At 40.3% G+C, this 22063-nt stretch overlaps 1 protein-coding gene across 1 annotated transcript; it reads right to left on the reverse strand.

Annotated features, from left to right (window-relative positions):
* Nucleotides 1-910: 910 nt before the first annotated feature.
* Nucleotides 911-20065, reverse strand: GINM1 (glycosylated integral membrane protein 1). The gene is made up of 8 exons (XM_060029811.1): nucleotides 19908-20065; nucleotides 15449-15508; nucleotides 15182-15278; nucleotides 9735-9886; nucleotides 9028-9184; nucleotides 8351-8484; nucleotides 6821-6984; nucleotides 911-1641 (listed from the first exon to the last, which is right to left on the reverse strand). Exons 1-8 carry the CDS (start codon nucleotides 20025-20027, stop codon nucleotides 1530-1532), a joined length of 996 nt encoding a protein of 331 aa, XP_059885794.1. The 5' UTR covers nucleotides 20028-20065; the 3' UTR covers nucleotides 911-1529.
* Nucleotides 20066-22063: the final 1998 nt, after the last annotated feature.

Genomic DNA, 22063 nt, shown 5'->3' on the forward strand with positions numbered 1-22063 from the left:
CCAACAAAAGCCTCCTACATTGTTCTCCTCACTACAATCTTCAAGCTTATGCTTAATGGATGAAATAAGACCCTGTCATCACTTAAAGTTAGAACTGGTGATTTCTAGCAACTGAGAGAGTGAGGAGGACATAAAAAAATAAAGTGTTACCAGCTGGGTGACTTGAGGATCAAATTGTAAACCGCATACTATGATTTATTCGCCTATAATATGTAGATAGCACATTACAGGGCTGTTATTCCTTATTAAAAGCACCTAGGCAGGACTTGCCTGGTGGCACAGTGGTTAAGAATCCGCCTGCCAATGCAGGGGACACGGGTTCGAGCCCTGGTCTGGGAAGATCCCACGTGCCGTGGAGCAGCAGCCCTGTGCCATAATTACTGCCCGCACGCCTAGAGCCTATGCTCTGCAACAAGAGAAGCCACCACAATGAGAAGCCCGCAACGAAGACTAGCCCCCGCTGACCGCAACTAGAGAAAGCCTGCGTGCGGCAACGAAGACCCAACCCAGCCAAAAATAAATATTAAAAAAAAAAAAAAACAGGCAGAATGAAACATCACTCCTTTACTGCCTTCATCTTTCCTCCACACATACTTCCATTTAGCCAAAATCTAAGGTGGTTGGTCTTAAAAACGAGTCATTTCTTTTTTGAGTAATGTGTTTTAAATGATGGGTTGCAATCAAAAGAAGAATTTTAATAAGTATTATATGTCCTAGATCACATTGTAAAATATACGTCAATTTGGGTGATGGTTAAACACTATTGTAGGGTAAATAAGATTATATTTAGAACCACAAGAGCAAAGGCACGTTGTAATTCCCTGATATTGATGGACTCATTAACTGATGTGAGCCTTGGTTTCAGCCAGTGTTATGTGAAAGCAGCTATTATATATAAGTAACTCGCACGTGAGCAAAATTTTTATTCCAAAAAGATTGTACTTTTTTCTTCAAAAAAATTTATTTTTAGAGTGAGAACATGTCACTGTTTTAAAATCCTGGTTCATTCAAGGTAAGTAGTCTTGGTACAGGATACAATTAAATCATGATATACTTCAGTGATTTTATACTGAGTCACATACTTAATATTAAGGCACATTGTACTCAATAAAAAAATAAGTGTTAAGTTCTTGAGCTTTTAAATTAGAATTTCATAAAGTGCTTTTCATAAAGTCTTATATATTATAGCAATTAAGTGTATATAATTTCATTAACAAAGGCACCTTGAAAAGTATTGGCACATGGCATTTTGTCTTGCCTTTTTTTTTTTTTTGGTAGTTTCAAAGTTTCTTCACATCTTCTCTTCCATTTCATTTAAATTTTCTTTAATAACTCACCATCTGAACAGCCAGCCCCATTAATAAGGTGAACTTTAACTATCACTTTAAAGGTCAAGTTTTAGGCAGTTTTAGGAGTTTAGCAATTTCTTTACTGTACAAACTGATTCCTAACGATTTAAAGAAAATTATATTCGAGTGGCAAATTTGAACCAATAGACTAATTCTGAGTCCATGATTTGAGATGGTGTATTAAACACATGTTTTATCTTCAGGGTTTTCTGCTGTTTTCTCAGTACCATCTGGATATAAGTTGACAGCTGTCACAGGCATAACATTCACTTTATCCAACTGAAGAATTCCTCTGAAATAAAAAATTAAAATTAAAGTAAGATAGGGTTACTTCGAGGTTATAATTAAATATATACCTGATGTTAGGTAATTTTGCTTCATTTAGTTTATGATGGTTATATAAATCCTAAGTCCAAAGTTCACTTTAACCAAACTGATTGAGGGAACAGAAAGGAATAAGAGGAAGTTCTTTACCTGGTACTGTAGGAGATGACAGGGTAAGTTACAGATCTCCAAGGCAAACAGAGTCCTAGATTTGCACAAGTTGGGCAAAAAGACTAGGCCCAAGCATCTTTCTAACCAGTACTCCAGTGGAACGCAACCTTAGATCTTTAGACAGCATTTCTCCTTCTGTTACTAAAATACCTGACCAGGGAGATCTTTGGATTGGATCCAAAACCCTGTATTGCAAGCTCAGTATTACCCTAATTAGAATGTAAACAGAAGTTGTTTATAGACCTGAACAAGCTGATTCTGAAGTTCACAAGGGAGAAACTGCAAGAATAGCTGTCACATTTTTTTTAAAAAGAACAATGCAGAGAAGAGACAGTTGCCCTAACCAGCTAGCAGAGAATTTATTAAAACACTTTATTAAATTAAAACCATACCATGCTACTGAAAAAAAAAAAAAAAAAACTATGCTACTGGCACAGGAATAGACTAGATCATTGGAAGAAGAGAGTCCAGAAACATGGGAATTTAGTTCATAATAAGGTAATATTCCAAGTCAATGGGCAATAGAACAATGGCCTCTCTGGGAAGCAAAATCAACTAGCTCAAACAATACACAAAAGTGATGGTAAAAACTAAGTTTTAAGAAAACAATGTAATTTTAAGATGGGAAAGGTCTATTTGAGAAAAAATTAAATCCTAGAAGCCATAAAGGGAAAACATGAATTGCCCCGACCCCAAATTTAAAATTTCTGTATGACACGGAATACCATAAATAAAAGCAAAAGACAAATCATAGTCTGGGACTTAAAAATATACATAAAGTCTCCCTGGTGGCGCAGTGGTTGAGAGTCTGCCTGCCGATGCAGGGGACGTGGGTTCGTGCCCCGGTCCGGGAGGATCCCACATGCCGCAGAGCGGCTGGGCCCATAAGCCATGGCCGCTGAGCCTGCACGTCCGGAGCCTGTGCTCTGCAACGGGAGGGGCCGCGGCGGTGAGAGGCCCGCGTACCGCAAAAAAAAAAAATAATAAAAATATACATATACATATATCTGCAATACATATTATGTATGTATAACAGACAAAGGAGTCCTACATGTTAATGATTACAAAAGGCAATACAACTGAAAAATGGGCAAAGGTTCTAAACAGGCATGTCACAGGAGAAATATATACAGCTAAGCATCACAAAGATGCTAGACTTAGCTAGACCTAGACTAGTAAAGATGGTAGTAAGAAGAAAATGGAAATTAAAATGAGATTTTTGTCCACAGTATAAAAAGCAAAAAAGATTGCTATCAGGTGTTGAGAAGATGTTAAATACATGTACTCTGACCCAGTAATTTCACCTTTTAGGACTCTATCCTACATAAATATACATGTGCAAAGAGACATATGAACATTTAAGAATATACACTAGAGCATTATTGGAAGTAACATGAAATTGGAAATTACCTAAATGTCTAATGGAGGAATGGTTATATTATGGCATACCCATACTGTGAACACTATGCAGCAATAAAAAGTAAGTCCATATATGTATTGATAGGAAAAGATCTTAAGCCCATGGTTACCAAACTGCACTGAGACCCCTGGCACGGCTCACAGAGGTGCTACAGAATATTTAAAAATTTCAAGACTTCTTCAAACAGAGAAAGAGAAATATCGTATGATATTGCTTATATGCAGAATCTTAAAAGAAATGATACAAATGATCGTATTTACAAAACAGAAACGGACTCACAGACTTAGAGAATGAACTTACGCTTACCGGAGGGGAAGGGTGGAGGGAAGGCACAGTTAGGGAGTTTGGGATTGACATGTACACACGGCTATATTTAAAAAGAATAACCAACAAGGACCTACTGTATAGCACAGGGAACTCTGCTCAATGCTATGTGGCAGCCTGGATGGGAGGGGAGTCTGGGGAGAATGGATACCTGTATATGTATGGCTGAGTCACTTTGCTGTGCACCTGAAACTACCACAACATTGTTAATCGGCTATACTCCAATATAAAAAAAAAAGTTAAAAAAATTCAAGGGCTTCCCTGGTGGCGCAGTGGTTGAGAGTCCGCCTGCCGATGCAGGGGACACAGGTTCGTGCCCCGGTCTAGGAGGATCCCACATGCCGCGGAGCGGCTGGGCCCGTGAGCCATGGTCGCTGGGCCTGTGCGTCCGGAGCCTGTGCTCTGCAACAGGCGAGGCCACGACAGTGAGAGGCCCGCATACCGCAAAAAAAAAAAAAAAAAAAGAAAAAAAAAGAAAATTCTAGACTTTATGTGTAATACTAGCTTGATGGTAGTTCACGATTTTAACATTACATTGTACTACACATTCTTTTTTCAATGAGGTCCCATCTTTGCAAAGCTGGATTTTGGACAGTTATTGTGATAAAAAGCAAATACAGTACAAAAAAACTAATGTTGAATGGGAAATGAGGGTGGCAGTGTCCAATCTGATTCTAAGATATGAGTATTGTGTAGTGCCCTGTAGGTACACAATCCCATTGGTAAGTTAAGAAACAAAAAATATTTTTTCTTTCAATTTTATTTCTGGCCTAGCTAAGGGCACCAAGAAAAAATTCCTGGCACACTTGAGTGCTATGAACCAAGAAAGTTTGGGAACCTCTGTTATAAGTGAGTAATACAATTTGTGGGACAGTTAAGAGTCTAGATTGATAAACAATTATAAGTATCTAGTATACAATTACATCAATACACATAATTTGGATAAAAGATGCATACCCAAACAGTTAACAATTACGACCTCTAGATACAAGAATTAAAGAACAGGGAAGTGAAAAGGTACTTTTAACTTTCTGTATTGATAAAATTTCTACTACCAGAAAGAATCCTCAGTACAATTGCCAATGATAGAGTATACTGAAAATTAGTTTTTAATTTTACATTGCATTTTTTCACACAGAGGAGCCCATGATAAATAAAACATTTGGTAAAAGAACCATTTAAAAATTTACAACACTGTTTTCTATGTAGATTTGCATAATAAAGATAAAAAAAAAAGTCCTGAGCTTCCTGGCAGTCAAAGGAAAAAGGAAGAAACTATTAAGTTATAGAATTTTCATTATCAGGAAGAAATGGGAAATGGGAATTCTCCAGGGGAAACACAAACTAAAAGGTGGGAGGGGCACTAATATTTCTTTACTCTCATTTGCTCTGTTTGTATTATGACTTTGACCTCTAACAATCCTTTAAGGGAGGCATTAGTTCAGTGTTACACATGAAGAAATGGAAATTTTGAAGACCTCTTGACAAGCAAGTGGAAAAAAAGCAAATGTTTAAATTGGGTCTATTTTTTTTTTTTTTTTTTTTTTGCGGTACGCGGGCCTCTCACTGTTGTGGCCTCTCCTGTTGCGGAGCACAGGCTCCGGACGCGCAGGCTCAGCGGCCATGGCTCAGGAGCCCAGCTGCTCCGCGGCACGTGGGATCTTCCCGGACCAGGGCACGAACCCGCGTCCCCTGCATCAGTAGGCGGACTCTCAACCACTGCGCCACCAGGGAAGCCCTGGGTCTATTTTTTTAAAAAAATAAATCCTATGGTCTTCTCCACATAGTCCAATGTAATTTAGCTAAGCCAAAAATTGTGGTCATCAAGCTTCCCTGGTGGTGTAGTGGTTAAGAATCCACCTGCCAATGCAGGGGACATGGGTTCGATAACTGGTCCGGGAAGATCCCACATGCCGCGGAACAAATAAGCCCGTGCGCCACAACTACTGAGCCTGGGCTCTAGAGCCTGCGAGCCACAACTACTGAACCCGTGTGCCACAACTACTGAAGACCGCGCGCCTAGAGCCCGTGCTCCGCAACAAGAGAAGCCACTGCAATGAGAAGGCTGCGCACCGCAATAAGGAGTGGCCCCCGCTCGCTGCAACCAGAGAACAGCTCGCGCGCAGCAAGGAAGACCCAGTGCAGCCAAAAATAAAATAAATAAAAATTTTAAAAAAAATTGTCATCTCTATTGAGATTTACTTCTAGTAAGACTAAAATGACTATTTAACTTGTAAAAATGCCAACAATAAATTCATAAAATAATTTCTTACAGTTAAAAAAAAAATCAAGCTGTACAGAAGGGGAAAAAGGGAAGGTTCTCTCCACTCCTGCTCTCATTCTCACTTATTAGACATAACATCTCCCTTGTCATTCTGGAAATCTTCTGTGCATTTATATACATATACACGTACTTTTTTTTTACCCAAATTGGATGATACCATTAGGCAACCTTTTTCCCCATCTAATACATCTTGGACTTCTTCCTTTTATTTATTTATTTATTTGCGGTACGCGGGCCTCTCACTGCTGTGGCCTCTCCCGTTGTGGAGCACAGGCTCCGGACGTGCAGGCTCAGCGGCCATGGCTCACAGGCCCAGCCGCTCCGCAGCATGTGGGATCTTCCCGGACACGAACTCGTGTCCCCTGCATCGGCAGGCGGACTCTCAACCACTGCGCCACCAGGGAAGCCTGGACTTCTTCCTTTTATAAGCCACACAGAATCCCACTGCATGTGTGAACCATTAGCTATCAACCTCCACCTATAAACAGTTCAGAGGTTTCCTCTTTTGCTTTTGTTTTTTGTTACAAGCAGTGCTGCCGTGAATATCCTGTTAGTCTTCAAAAATTTACTTCATTTTAAATTGATACTTTGAGGTTGAAAATAGTGAAGCCCTCGTTTCATTTCTTTCTTATTATACACATTGCCATTTTCCATTATAGAGATTTGTTTCCTTTCTCTCTCTAATAAACTAAGTTCTTACACAGCAGAGTTTGTCCTATCCACATATGAATTCCCAAGACAAGTGTCTTGACCATAATAGGTATCTAATAAATGTCTTTTAATTTTGCTAACGTTGAAAGATGGGCTAGAACAAAAAACGATGTTATTTTCCCTCCCAATTCTCTTATCCTTCCTAATGTTTATATTTTCCACTCTGAAATAGAGTAAATACAACTACTTTTTAATCATTAAAAATACTGAAATTGATCCAAAATAAGAAATACTTACTTGTATTCACAAACTGGGAAAAGCACCTTTAAGATGGTTATTACTATAACTGCTCCTATAATTCCAACCACCATGACATTCAAAAACATAAAGAATACTGGGAAAACACTACACCAGAATCTGCACAGATCTTTTCTGAACTTTTCCATCCACTGACACATCACCTTTAAAAAAAAAGGGTTTTGATTAGATATGCAAGTTTCATTTGAGCTCTAAGAAACTTTAAAAATTATGTTCTAGTTTTGGGTGATGATAACATTATATACCTTGACTGTGGTGGTGGTTACATGGGCGTCTACACTTGTCAAAACTTATCTAGCTGTACATTTTAAGTGGGTACATTTTATTTTTAAATGTACCTCAGTTATTTACAATTTAAAAAATTATGCAAAACAGGCACAGAAATGTTGCTATACTTTACAATTATTTACACTGCTGTCTAACTGTAAACCAAGTGAAAATAATTGCTAATTGACAAGAAGAAGGCTAGTCCACTTACATAAAATGGACCCGTCATCTATGTGTTTCCAATATTTGGAGGACAAGAGACGGAGAGACAGAGAAACATATCAGTCGCTTTTGAAACAGACGGGGCATTCACTGTGCACAAAACCTATTTCTGTACTTAAACAGTGACAGAAGAAACTCAGGTGTGCTTTGACGGCATGGGCTTTGAAGAGTCTGTTCTTGGGCTTCCTTGCTCTGAAGGAGATGGGGCAGACAGTGAGGGCGCTAGAGTTCAGGCAGCACAAAGTGACCCCACGTAAGCAGTCCTAACCTTCAGTGAGAATCTCTTCAAAGAATCATTTTGACTAACCACAGATCCTGCTCATTTAAATGTAGATTATTCCGAGTGAGGGGCCTAGCTAACATAGAGATTCCAGGATACTCTCTCTGAACCCAGAATATCTTCCCAGTCAGCAGTATAAGGTCACTAAGAATATACAAGTCCCTAACGGTGCCAGCGCGTACTTACATTTGCACCCATCCTATTTCAGTCCTCACAACAACCTGACGAGAAAGGCATCACTTTACGGACCTTTGTTGTACGGATAAAGGAAAAGGTTAGAGAGGCTAGGAACTTGTCCAAGATGACACAACTAGTGAGTGGCAGAAGCAGGATTCAAACCTAGGCAGTCTGATTCCAGAAAGTACACTCTTAACCAAGTGTGCTTAGTCACTGCACACGGTCCTGAGGGGACCATGCATGTGTGTTTGTGTTAGAAGTCACAGAATACTAACAGACAAATGGGGACATGAGAAAGCCTCTGAAACGGAAGATCCCAAACAAAATGAAATCTAATGCCTTAATCATCATTATCTGACTACATTACTAAGTGAAACTTGAAAAGGAAGACAGGAATACCTAAAAATACCACAGTAAAACAGTGCTGAGTTCATTATTAACAACATCCCATGGATCCAATCCTCATGGTTTCCACCTCATTTTAAATGCTGACATTTATTTTCTTTACCATAATCATAAATGCTTGTAGTATGTATAAAGAGAACCCCAAACGCCCGATTTACCTTATACGAAGACGGAGGCTCTGCTCTGAGAGGAGTTTCAGGTAATTTGCCAGGTAAAGCATCTTCATTTACAGTGGTTTCCACATTCCTGATAAGATACTGGCTGGTGGTCTGCAATGAACTAACACTTTCTCCTGAGGAGGAAGAGCCAGGTTACCAAAATGCTAGGCATATGCTGGTGTCCCTCCCACCAGTCCTAAGACTACTACACCAGTAACATTTCAGATAGCAAGAACACACATTTTTCCAGGGGAGAAAAACAAACATTTGATTGTTTAGCTTTAAATGCCAGAAAGGAACCCCAAATTTAGACAGTTAACAGGGAGCTACAGCAGTTATGATTCTGTCACATAGAAAGTCAAATTTTTTCAAGTTCTGTGTTTCAGTGGGAAAAATGGATACTTCCTCCTCTAAATGAACTTAAATGAATGACATTCTTATTATGTATTTTGTGATGATTACCCAGAGTAAGAGTAGATAGATGATTACAGCAAAATGTCACTCTGTAATCAGCATTGATCACATTCTGCAAAGTCCTCAAATGGATATATAAAGCAATACATGTTACAAAGCATTTTTAAGAGAAGCTTACTTCGAAACATATTAATTATGATTAAAAAGTTACCAACTAAAGAAATAATTACCTTAACACTTTAAATAATGGTATTTTAAAGTACCTTTTTTGGAGAGGTTGGGAAGGGTAAATAAAATGTCACTGTCTCGGGAAATCGAGTACAGCATGCTTTCTTCCAAAGGCAGGGTGTAGTTTGAACGTCTGAGTATTCCCTGATTCTTAACTAAAATATCTATTTCAGTAACGTCCTTCTGTTGAGCCTATGAGAAAATATAAGCAACTCTTTACTTTAAATAATGGCACAAGCTGGTAAGAAACTAAGACTGAATTTTCCTCCCTGATTTCTGAAACTAAAAACCTTGTCCTAGTCACACACAATTCCTCTTTCTTCCCCCCCCCCACTTTAAGGCATTTAATTTGCAACTTTAATCACACTCCTGTGTGCTCACTATTAGAGGCTCGCTCTCAGTTCCATTTCATTGACTTAGAGAGACTTAGCCAGAGGAAATGGCAGCAGAGCTACGAACCAAATTCAATCTCTTCACTTACTTGCTCTGTTTAATGATGTTTACTATATTTTAAAGTGATATAAACATGTATGAATAAACATGTATGAATATGATCTTTTTTAAAATTAAGACTTCAAATGCTAAACAAGTAAAAAATTCTGAGTGACTGGATACACGCAACACTAATGTAACTTTGTTCCTTATTAAGTCAGAAATAAATAGTAAAATAACTGAACACATGCATAACACCGAGCACAAATCTTTATAATTTAATTCTCAATTAGTAAGCATACTATCTTACTTGTTTTCCATCAATCTCTACTACCTCTTCTTGAACGACAATTAGTTGCAAACTGGAACCAGATGTCATAGGCCACTCATGAACTAAAATCCTTACACTGACAATTCCAAAATATCCTTTTTCCTCCAAATTTTCCAGATTTTCATTCTTCACTATAAAAAAAAAGTAGTGACAGCTCTGAACAAAAGTTGCCACCAAGTCAGTTGCTGCATTTGATTATTTTGATGACATTTACATGGAACGAGACGGTTGTATACCAATATCTTTGCCTTTCTTCATCTCTGACCTCATATTGATGCTTCAGATCTATGAAAACAAAGACAACTTGACAAATCCTTACAATCTTTATACTCATTTGAAAAGGGGAAAATGCTTGATGGCCTTTAGGTTTTGTACCGAACTCCACACTAGCCACGTCCTTCCTATTCTTTTATATACACTGTCAATGAGGAACCGACAAGGCGTTAACTATTTACAAAGCAGGCCAGAAGACACAGACAATCCGATGTTTTAGCAAAGTGAGCACGTTCATCCATCCAGTCATTCGTTCACAAAATCCAGTGATAGAAGGGGCCCAAGCAGTAAGGACACTTGAGGCTTTTCTCAATCCTGTCTCCAGTAAGCGACTCGTTACTGTTGGAGAGGTCAGGAATGGGGAAGAGGGTGGGAGAGCCCTTAATGACTCTCCACCAATGGACGATGGGGTAGGATCAGCTACCGGCCCTGCTCCTCTCTAGCTCAGAATCCCCGCCCCACCCTGGCAGTGACGGGGTGTAGCAGTTGCAGCTGGCTTATAAAGCCAAGAAAGTGAAAGAGATAGAAAAAGATAAATCAATAGAAACCAACGAAACTGCCGCAAAAGAAGCATTTTGCTTCTGTTCCTCAAATGTTATTGTCTGAGAATTACTTGCCAGAAAGGAACCCAGATGGAAATTCTGCATGCATATCCAGCTATTTAAAGTGATGCTGTGCCTTTGCAGAGCTGTTCCCTTGATCTAGAATGCTCTCCATGGGCTTCCCTGGTGGCGCAGTGGTTAAGAATCCGCCTGCCAATGCAGGGAACACGGGTTCGAGCCCTGGTCCGGGAAGATCCAACATGCTGCGGAGCAAGTAAGCCCGTGCACCACAACTACTGAGCCTGCGTTCCAGAGCCCACGAGCCACAACTCCTGAAGCCCAGGCGCCTACAGCCCGTGCTCTGCAACAAGAGAAACCACCGCAGTGCGAAGCCCGCGCACCGCAATGAAGAGGAGCCCCCGCTCACCGCAACTAGAGAGAAGCCCGCGCGCAGCAACTAAGACCCAACACAGCCAAACATAAATAAATAAATTAAATAAAGTTTTAAAAAATGTTATAGAATGCTCTCCATTATTCACTCTCCTCCCATACATTTTTAATAAACTCCTACTTGGGTAGTTCTAGATACCGTATCGCTACAATGCTGAGTTCATGCCTTTTTTTTTAAGCACTAACTTTCTCGTAGTGTAGCTCTTAGTTTAGAAACCTGTCTCCTCAACTAGGCTGAGTTCTTTGAGAGAATGCATGAAGTTTATTGTTCTACAGCCTTTGTGAATCAGTGATACCACCCAGAATTATAAATACATAATTTAAAGTAAATATCCTATCATAAATTGTCAATAATGTTCAGACACCTGGTTGAGTGGTTCTAAATCCTAACTATGCATCAGAATCACCAGGGAACAGTATAGATGCCAGAGCCTCACTCTAATCTTAATAAATCAAAATCTCTGGGGGGTATAGACTAACATTTGTAATTTTTTAAACAGGTACAGATATTTTTATTGAGAAACAAGTGGCCTAACCCTTGGTCTCAATCTTCCTTGACTTCTCTATTTCTGTTAATAAACCCACCCTTCTCCAACCTACCAAGGACAGGAATTACTAGGTTACCTTTGACTTCTTCACCCTCATCCTCTGTATCCAGTCAGTTGCTTCCTTTGGACCATTCCAAAGTATCTCCTATATTTGTCCTTTCCATCTCCACCTACCTCCCCACCCAATGTCTAGTTCATTAGCTACTTACTATTATGATACTTACCTATTCTCCCCTTCTGTAACCCCTCCCCCCTTCAAACCATTCACACCACAGCACCAGATTAATCTTACCATGACATGGTTTTGATTATAGTCTCCTTGTGCAAACGCCTTCAGCAGCGCCCCCGTGACCTCTTTAGTGGTTCTCTGCCTGGTCCTCCTTCTTCAGGCTCGTTACAGTGTGCCCTCTCTCTAGTCTGCCTAACTTCCCTCACATCATCTGAGGCTCCTAACTGGAAAACGTCCCTTCTCTCATGGTCCATGTCAGTGTTTTCACTGTTTACCCATCAGCCTCCCTCATGGAACAGTGGGCTCCTCGTCAGCCTAGTTGTATGCCCAAAGGCCAGTGCACGAGGACACAGATTCAATGCATGAGAAAATGCAGTCATATAAATACATCAAAGCAGGGACCCTTCAGACTCCAAAGCTGGTACTGCTGCCGTAGAATAAAACTAATAAGAACAAAAGCCCTCCATATTCTGACTTTCCCTACTGAGGTAGACAGCTTTCCCAAAGGGCTCTCAATGACCCTTGCCTTCTGACGTTCACGCCCCTGTGTAACTGCCCCCTGCCGAGTGTGGGCTGGACCTAGTAACTTGTTTCTAACAAACAGAATACAGCAAAAGTGCTGGAACGTCACCTGTGTGATTAGATTATAAAAGACTCTGACTTGTGTCTTGCCGGTGCTCTCTCCCTGACACTGTCTCTCGTACTCTCACTGATAAAGCCAGCTGCCATGTTGTGAGATACTCTACAGAGAGGCCATGTGGCATGGAAATGGGGGAGGCCTCCAGCTAACATCTTGTGAGGAACGGAGGCCTCAGTCCAACAGTTCACAAGCAACTACATCCTGTCAACAACCATGTGAGTGCACTAGGAAGCGGGCCTCGCCAGTCGTGCCAGAGCCAGAGAGCCCGGCTAGGCCAAGCTCAGATTCTTGCCCTGCAAGAACTAGGAGATAATACTGACAAAGACTACTAACTTGGGGGTGAAATTGTTACACAGCAGTATAACTAATGTATCTACAAAGAAGAAATTTTTTTTAAAGAATTAAGCATAGAAGACTTTTTGTTGTAGTTGCATTTAATGTTTTAAAGATTCTTGTAACTGATAAGATAGGCTTTTACTTCCACTTTCAAGGAAACAAACCCTGTGCAACTGGGATGACTAGAAAGATGACTATAACGAATAAAGCAGCCAGACTGCACTCCACGGCAACTTCCTAATAAATATAGCATCAGTGGAATATTCTTCAAGCCAGGAATGGCTCTTCCTCTCCTAGCTATGATGGACTAGCTTGTAGCACACCAAGTCTCTCACTGAGAACCACTAGAAAACATGTAAAAAGATAAACACACAAACAGACACTCAAATCTGCACTAAAAAAATACTAAGGGGAATTCTTTAGGCAGAGGGAAAATAACCCCAGAGGGGAGCACTGATATTCAGGAAGGAATGAAGAACAATGGAAAGGGTAACTGTGAGGGTGAACATAAATGAATACTGGACTACAGAAAACCATTAAGTATAATTATGTTGCTTAGTGCTTAAGAACCCAAAGAGTTAAAATGCATGACAATAGCAACACAAAAGCAAAAAGGGGGTAATTCCCTGGAGGTCCAGTGGTTAGGATTCAGTGCTTTCACTGCCATGGCCTGGGTTCAATTCCTGGTCGGGGAACTAAGATCTTGCAAGCCACGTGGCGCAGCCAAAAAAATAAAAATAAAATTTAGAAAAGCATAAAGGGAATCAATGGACTTTACATTTTCTAAGGGTCCTACATTGGTTGGGAAATGATAAAAGTACTAGTTTACTGATCTCAAGGGTAACCATTAAAAGAATAGTAAAATAATATAAAAACCAACAAGATAGAGGGGAACGATGAAACAAAAAGTAAATAACCCAGAAGAGGGCAAAAAAGGAGAAGAAAAAGAAACAGAACAGGTGAGACACAAATAGGAAACAAATAATTAAGAGAGAAGATCTAAATCCAAATACATTAGTTACTACATTAATGTAAATAAATTAAAATTCCAACTAAAGACAGATTGACAGCCTGGATTAAAAAAAAAAAAAGAAAGAAACCACAAGTATATGCTGCTTGTAAGACATTCACCTCAATTATAAGGACCCAGGAAGACTCCAAGAAGATGGAAAGATACCACAAAGCAATCCACGTCCCTCCCCCATGCCTGGCCAAAAAGCAGTGATTAGTAAAATAATACAGATAAAGCTGATTTTAAGGCAAGAACATCACTAGAGATAAATAAGGACATATTATAATGATAAATGAGTGGATTCACCAGGAAGACATAACAGCTCTAAATATGTATGGATTTAGTAATATTGTGTCACAATATATAAAGCAAACATTGACAAAACTGAAAGAACAGACAAATATACATAGTGGAGATTTAACATACCATTCTCAGTAACTGATAGGGCAAGGAAAGAAATAAACAAAAGAATCAGTAATTCCATAAAGGATTGAACACGATTAACAAATCTGACCTGACATATATAGAACATCATATCCAACTAATTACATAATTAACTTTTTTTCAAGTACACACAGAAAACAACATTTACTAAAACTGACCATCTGCTAAGCCATACAGCAAGTCTCTAACTTCAAAGGGTTAAAATTATACAGATTATATCTCTGATGATAGAGGTGGAATCAGTAAAAAAAAAAAAAAAAAAAATCCCAAAATGTTTGAAAATTAAGCAATATACTTCAAAATGACCCACAGGATAAGGAAATATCACAGCAAATAATTAGAAAACACCATGAATGGAATGATAATAAAGATATATAATGAATTAAGTATGGGATACAACTGCTCAGAGAAACATTTACTGCCTCAAATGCATATATTAAAACAGGTAATAGGAATACTATACAAATTTTTCATATCCTTTATTTCATTCAAATAATGGCACATTCCAATGTAACATATTTGCTTGTTTTTAAACAACTCAAGATTTTAAAAGGTTAAAAAGGAAAACATTATATGGACATAAAGGTGGAAGAATCAGAAAGACAAATCACTTTTCTCTTTATTTTTTACAACTGTGATAAGCACTCCTCTGAAGATTTTGTCTCTTGCTTGTAAATCTCCGTTTACTACCTCCAGGCACATTCTTACATTGTTATCAACCTACCAGACATGAAGTTCCAAGCAATGCCAATCGCATGACAGAGAAAATGTGAATATGCCAGAAATATAAATATAAAGTAGGAAAAGAGTACACACAAGTGTTATTATATACTCTAGTAATGATGTGTAGTATTAATTTGAAATGGAAATATTTAACATCAAAGAATTGTGTTTCACTAATTTAGTATTATTAAAAATAGAACAATTACGGAAGTAATTTAGCAGTACTTACCTATCAAAGTCTGACAGCTTATTCGGGTTACACCACTATTTACAGGGAAGTCATTTACATATACCTGTCCACTCTCATAGGTTATGTTAAGAACAACCTTAAAATAAAGCAGCATATACATTAATTCCAATGGTTTACAAATGATGACAAACTCTTCATGTCAAAAATACATTATCTAACTAAATTGGATATATAGATAAAAAATAAAATAGGCTGCATGATACTTAGCTAAGTGATATAATAAAAACATAACCAAAAGAGACAAACCTGTTCTTTAGATACCTCCCCATCATCTTTCAGGGTAGTTACATTAATTCTGATGCTGTCCTGCAAAACAAATATACAAATTGGGCAGGTATGCGTTTCACAAACTGAGAATAACTCAGTTCTTTTTCTTCTCCCCTCAGTTATACTTATTGTATGATCACTTAAGGCAACATTAAAAGACCACTTTTAAAAACTCATCAATTTCATCCTTACAGCCTTTTAAATACCCTTCACAATTCCAATTTTTTATAAACTATATACTTTTCCACTTAATTGTGAAATATATCACATATCTGAGCATATAAAATGCAAATATAGAGTTTAAAAGAAAAGATTAACACTCACATACTTACTACCTAGCTTAAAAACTAGAATGTCATCCACACCTTAGAAGTCCCCTGCATGACCTTTTCTGTCACATTCCCCTCATGCCCCTCAGAAGGAATCCCTATATTGTCTTCTATGTTAACATTTCTTGCTTTTCTTTATAGTTTAACTAGCTGTATTATCTCTCTCTAAACAACATATTGTTGTTTATATGAGCGGAATAATATAATGTATTCTTCTGGAACTTCTTTCATTTAAAACTGTTATGTATGCAGCTGTAGACATTTATTTACAGCATTGTGTAATATGCCATCAAATTGTTACCGATTTACTTAACTGTCCCCTGTCAGTGGACATTTGAAATGTTTCCAACTCTATTGTTTTCATATACAAAGTTTCTCTAACCCTTCTTACATGTGTCCCCTAGTGCCCAAGGACAAGGTCTTTCAGTGCACAGCTTCAGTGCCTCTCAAGGTATGCTCAAAAGCACTCTGCTCAAATATTTAAGTTTACTCATGACATGCTTACTACAGACAAGAAAGCATTATTCTAAGTAATCAGGGTCACAGGAACTATGATTTGTTATCTGTAAATCAAATTCTTTCCTAAATGTATTCACAGACAGACATTGTTATCATAGAATGAAAACAAGACTCCTCTTAAATACTTTTTTTGTGAGGGTACTCTTAATTTTGAAAAGACAAAAATTATTCTAAACATCAAACCAATATACAAGTGTATTTCTTGGCACTGTGCGCAACTCCAATACTTTATATATTTCTAACAAATGAGAGACCAAGACTGAGTGATTTTATGAGATTGGCTTGATTCCTGGGACAACCTGAGGAACAGGATTCTAACATGTAAATTCATACCATTTATTCAGGATGACTTTGGTACACTTCCCAACTCCCATAGGAGCCCAGGAAGCTTTAGGACTAGTGATTCCTCAGATCCAGCCTGGCTTTCTCCTGGCCCACGCTTATCTAGAATTAAGTGTGGGCTAGAACAAATAAACTCATCTCTAGAACAAACTAACATTCAATAAATCATCAAGTTGGTGGCTATATTGTTTTATGCCCAAATTCCAGCCAAGAATTCATTCCTCTTTTCAAACTAGAGGATCTGTTTGAAAACTGTAGACTATAGTGCTCTTCTAATAGCCCAGAGATAACCGTCCACTCATGGTGTTATGAGAAACCTTTTTATAGCTTCTGCCTTTCAAGTAGAGAACATACACTATATTGTGAGTAATTTATTGCACTTACATACATCATTTGCCCAGTAGAAATATGCGGTTTGTAAAAGACAATTAGCAGACTGTATAGCGCACTATACTTTCCAGAAAACTAACTTCAATTAAATTCCTTTTGACCCTCTTGAATGATTTCATATCAGGGGAAACTCTCATCCCTTACTGCCTCCTGACCCAAAGTTCAGAGCCAGCATATTTCTTGTTCTTCCTGAGAGCCTCTGACTGAACTGAAAGTTCAGGCTTGTCAGCCAGGGCAGTGTATGCTTAGAAAGTGAGTGGCAGAACTGAAGTTTCTCCCCACTCATTTTCAATTCTCCTCTAATTCCTTCACTCACAAGTGCCCATCTGGAACAAAATGGCTTCCTAAGGACAAAGGTAATAGATACTTGGTTTAAAATAAGTCTGAGGGAAATACATGAAATACTTACACATATAAGAAAATAAGTGTCCTCTGGATGCCTCCCTCTCTTTGGGGACCAAGTCATTTTAATACTAGAAGAATGTACTGTAAATTTTTTTTTATTTCACAATCTTTGTAACAACTTTTCCCCAAATTTTTTAAAATTTCACAATCTGTGTAACCTCAACTTCTGACAACTACATGTGTAAACAAAACATAAAATGCGGGACTTCCCTGGCGTCGCAGTAGTTAAGAATTCACCTGCCAATGCAGGGGACACGGGTTCGAGCCCTGGTCTGGGAAGATCCCACATGCTGCGGAGCAACTAAGCCCATGTACCACAACTACTGAGCCTGCGCTCTAGAGCCTGAGAGCCACAACTACTGACCCTGCGTGCCACAGCTACTGAAGCCCGCGTGCCTAGAGCCCGTGCTCCACAACAAGAGAAGCCACTGCAATGCAAAGCCCGTGCACTGCAACGAAGAGTAGTCCCGGCTCACCGCAACAAGAGAAAGCCCGCGCTCAGCAACGAAGACCCAATGCAGCCAAAAATAAATAAATAAATTTATTTTAAAAAAAACACAACAGAAAAATGCTTATAACACAATAAATATGAGTCACTGAAGAGATACAAGGAGAATTTTTCTGACTTCAACCAGTTTTCTTACAGTTAGGTCAGGCTGGATACAAAGATGAACAAATGAACAGATGTGTGTAGTAAAACATAAATGGTAGTTTAAGTTGGCATTATTCAACACGGTATCCACTAACCACATGTGGCTATTTACGTTTAAGTTCATTAAAACTAAATAACATTTTAAAAACTCAGTTCCTCAATCACACTGGCCACATTTCAAATACTCAGTAACCACAGTAGTCTAGTGGCTACTGTAATGGGGAGAGCAGACATACACCATCACTGCACAAAGGTCAACTGGACAGCTCCTATCAAATATGCATGACCACTGTAAAATTCTTTCAAATGTTCTGTACATTAAAAATTTTTCACAGTAAAACTTTGTGAGATCAAGAGGCCTCAGTTTCCCATATACACCTTTCCAAGGAATGAGATTCTCCTTCTAGTTGCACACCATTCATTTAACCTATGAAATTCTGAGTGTAGATCTGGACCTTCCAAAAGTAGAAAGAAGTCATAAGGAGAACTGAAATGATGAACTCACTACGAGCCCCACGGTGTGGTGTATTTTCAGCTTGCAGTCTAAATGCATTTTTTTTCATATTATAGGAACAGACTCAAATGTCTTTCGGGTTCATAAATAACTATGATGAATCTTTAAAATCTGGAAAAGGGAAAAACAATGTCTCTATTTCCAGAACTCTAGGAATTATTTCATTTTTATTTGGTCTCTTGATCTCACAACCATATTTCTGAACAGCTGCAACTGTGGTCCACATACTTCAGATATAAGTGGTTCTTAGAGCTTGGGATGCTGTGGCTTCTTGGAATGTCCCAAGAGAACTGAAACTATGATATGCTATTATTCTACCCAGGAAGGGTAACGTCGTAACCCTCACCCCTGAATTTTGAGCATTCAAGTCTTGATATAGTAAGAAAAGGCGCACCTATGTCGTTTCTTTTCATTCTGGGAAAATCGCATTTTAAAGTCTTCAGACGCTTCCCTACCACACATTGAATTAATGAAAGGCAAATACTGGTTAATTCCACCCGGCCAAAGCAGTAAGAACCAGCCACCCTTCAGGACAAGCATGCAGTGGTCCCTAAACTTTAGCCGACCTCGGGATCACCTGGAGGGCTTGCTGCAACAGACCGCTGGGTCCCCACCCTAGAGCTTCTGATTAGCGCGTTTCTGCCAGGTTCCCAGGGGATGCTGGTGCGGCTGGTTCCACCGCGCTCGAAGATCAACTCCTCTAACAACTCCCGCCAAAGGGACGACGTCGGGGTCAGCGTTGGCCTGCAGCCTCCCTCCCTCCCTCTCTGGCCCAGCGACCCGGCTGGCGTGCACCCGGAGCCCTGCACGCCGGGGGAAGGCAGGCATTCCTTCCCGCCGCCGGCCGGGGCAGACAGGTGGCCCGGAAACGCTCGCGCTCGCTCTCAACTGAGCAACTTCCACGTTTCCCCAGCACTTCAACACTGCCTCGCCCCAGAGCCCGGCTCTTTAGGCGCCATTACAAAAGGCTGAGATCACTAGTGATCCGCTACTTTCGACGGCACACCCCCATCAGGACTGCAACTGCCTGGACTGCCGCAACAATCGGGTTCGCTGCGCCGCGCTGAACCTCAAACTGAAGAGCCTCTTTTGCGCTCTCGCCTCCCCCATCCCCTGCCGCCTCCATTTCCTTGGCTGCTTCTCCCCACTCCCGCTTTGGGGGCCCGGCCCCCAGACCACGGCCTGCCCGCCGGAGGTGGGAGGCGTCGATGGGGACGCCGCAGTCCCACGTCCCCGGTCCCGGCTTCTCCTGAGGATCCCGGCAGAGCCGCGTCCGCCGTGCCCTACCTTCGGGGCTCGGGGCAACAGCGTCGGCTCAAAGGTGCCCGTCGTCAGCCAGCCGGTGACTGGCAGCGCCGCGACGATGAGCAGCCGGAGGGCGAGCGGCGCCCGCGGAGCGCCCTCCATCTTGGACAGGCCGGCGGCGGGCGGCTGGCGTTGGGGGCGGTTCGGGGGCGGCTGGGAGGCAAGGGCCAAGCTGGCCCGAGGGGCGGGGCCTTTACGAGGGGAGGGGATTGGAGGGGCGGGGCGGGGGCGGGGAGAAGGTGGGGCGGGACCCGGAAGGCTCCGAGAGCTGCGGAGGTCTAGGCCTCCGGGCCGCGGAGCAACGTTCCGGGGCGGAATCAAGTCAACAGAAGGTCTGATTCCGTCATTAGACCGGCACTCTGATTTGGAGAGAGTTTCCTCACCTAAAAGAGTGTAAACATTTTCATTGCCATTACTTTTGAATCAGTATATACTGTATGTGTACATAGGTATGTCTCTGTGTGTATATATTTACATATATCTACAAAGTGAAAATAGTGGTAATGTATCAGAACGCTGTTGTACAAGAAAATAAGGTATATCACGTTTAGAGGGGCAGATTTATTAAATCGGTACTTCTCACCATGGTTGCACTTGGTAATTGCCTGAGCACTTTTAAAAATTACTGATTCTGGTATCTTCTGGGACACCTGAGTTTCTGATTTACTTTGGGCAGCTACTTGGGCACTGGTAGTTTTTAAAGTTCCCCAGTGATTTACTGTGACAAGGTTGAGGATCAACCCCACATTAAGTTCAACACTCAGCGGATCGCTGGAGACGCGAGGGAACAACACTCCACTGGAAGCCAGGCCACCTGGGCTCTCAGGACTTTTCTAGTGAGCTTATTAAAATCTATAAATTGAAGATGATAGATTTTCTTCCCTCTTTAAGATTAAAAAAATAATTTTCTTTTTGATGAAACCCTCTAAAGCAAATGTGAAATGAAATGAAAGAAACCCCATTTAAAATAAAGTCTGGGGCGTCCCTGCTGGCGCACTGGTTAAGAATCCGCCTGCCAATGCAGGGGACATGGGTTTGAGCCCTGGTCCGGGAAGATCCCACATGCCGCGGAGCAACTAAGCCCGTGCACCACAACTACTGAGCCTGCGCTCTAGAGTAGGCTAGAAGCCCACATGCCACAACTACTGAAGCCCGCGTGCCTAGAGCCCGTGCTCCGAAGAGTAGACCCCGCTCGCTGCAACTAGAGAAAGCATGCGCACAGCAACGAAGACCCATCGCAGCCAAAATTAAATAAATAAAATAAATTAATTTTTTAAAAAAAGAAAAATAAAGTCTGGGAGATGGGGGGAGGGAGAATAGGATGTAGGCAGTTAAAAGGTACAACATCCAGTTATAAGGTAAATAAGTACTAGGGATGTAATGTAAAACATGATAAATATAGGCAACACTGCTGTCTGTTATATACGAAAGTTGTTAAGAGAGTAAATCCGAGGAGTTCTCATTACAAGAAAAATTTTTTTTCTATTTCTTTAATTTTGTATACATATGAGATGATGGATATTCATTAAACTTGTTGTGATAATCACTTCATGATGTATGTAAGTCAGATCAGTATGCTGTATACCTTAAACTTATACAGTGTTGTATGTCAATGATATCTCAATAAAATTGGAAGAAAAATGACAAAATTAAATTAAAAAGTTAAAAATAAAATGAAATCTGGAAGGACTGGAGGAGCTCTCATGCATGATCACTCCTTGGTCTGCAGACCCCAGACAGAAAGAGAGAGGTACCATGCATGTCCAGAAGGAAGAGGCTTACTGAAATACTCCAGCAGAAGGAAGATTTTATCTTTACCCAGCAGTAGCCTGCCAATGAGAAACTGCCACATTCAGCCAATGAGAAGTTTGAACGTCTGCCCTCTTCCAATGGATTTCTACTCAAAACAGTCCCTCTTAACCTCCCCCCTTTTCTCTATAAGAGCAAGTCCCTCTCCTTTGTCCTCCAACTTAACCTATGGTTCATCTAGTTTTCATGTCCCTTACTGCAGTTGCTCTGCTAGTCCTGAATAGACTCATTTTGCTGGTAAAATAATTGGCTTATTTTTAAGGTTAACACAGAAAATGCCAAGAATTCAGATATTTCAGGTTAACAGGATTGCATATTGATTGAGAAGA

The sequence above is a fragment of the Delphinus delphis genome, chromosome 14, assembly GCF_949987515.2.
Source record: "Delphinus delphis chromosome 14, mDelDel1.2, whole genome shotgun sequence".
In the NCBI taxonomy this organism is placed as follows: Eukaryota; Metazoa; Chordata; class Mammalia; order Artiodactyla; family Delphinidae; genus Delphinus; species Delphinus delphis.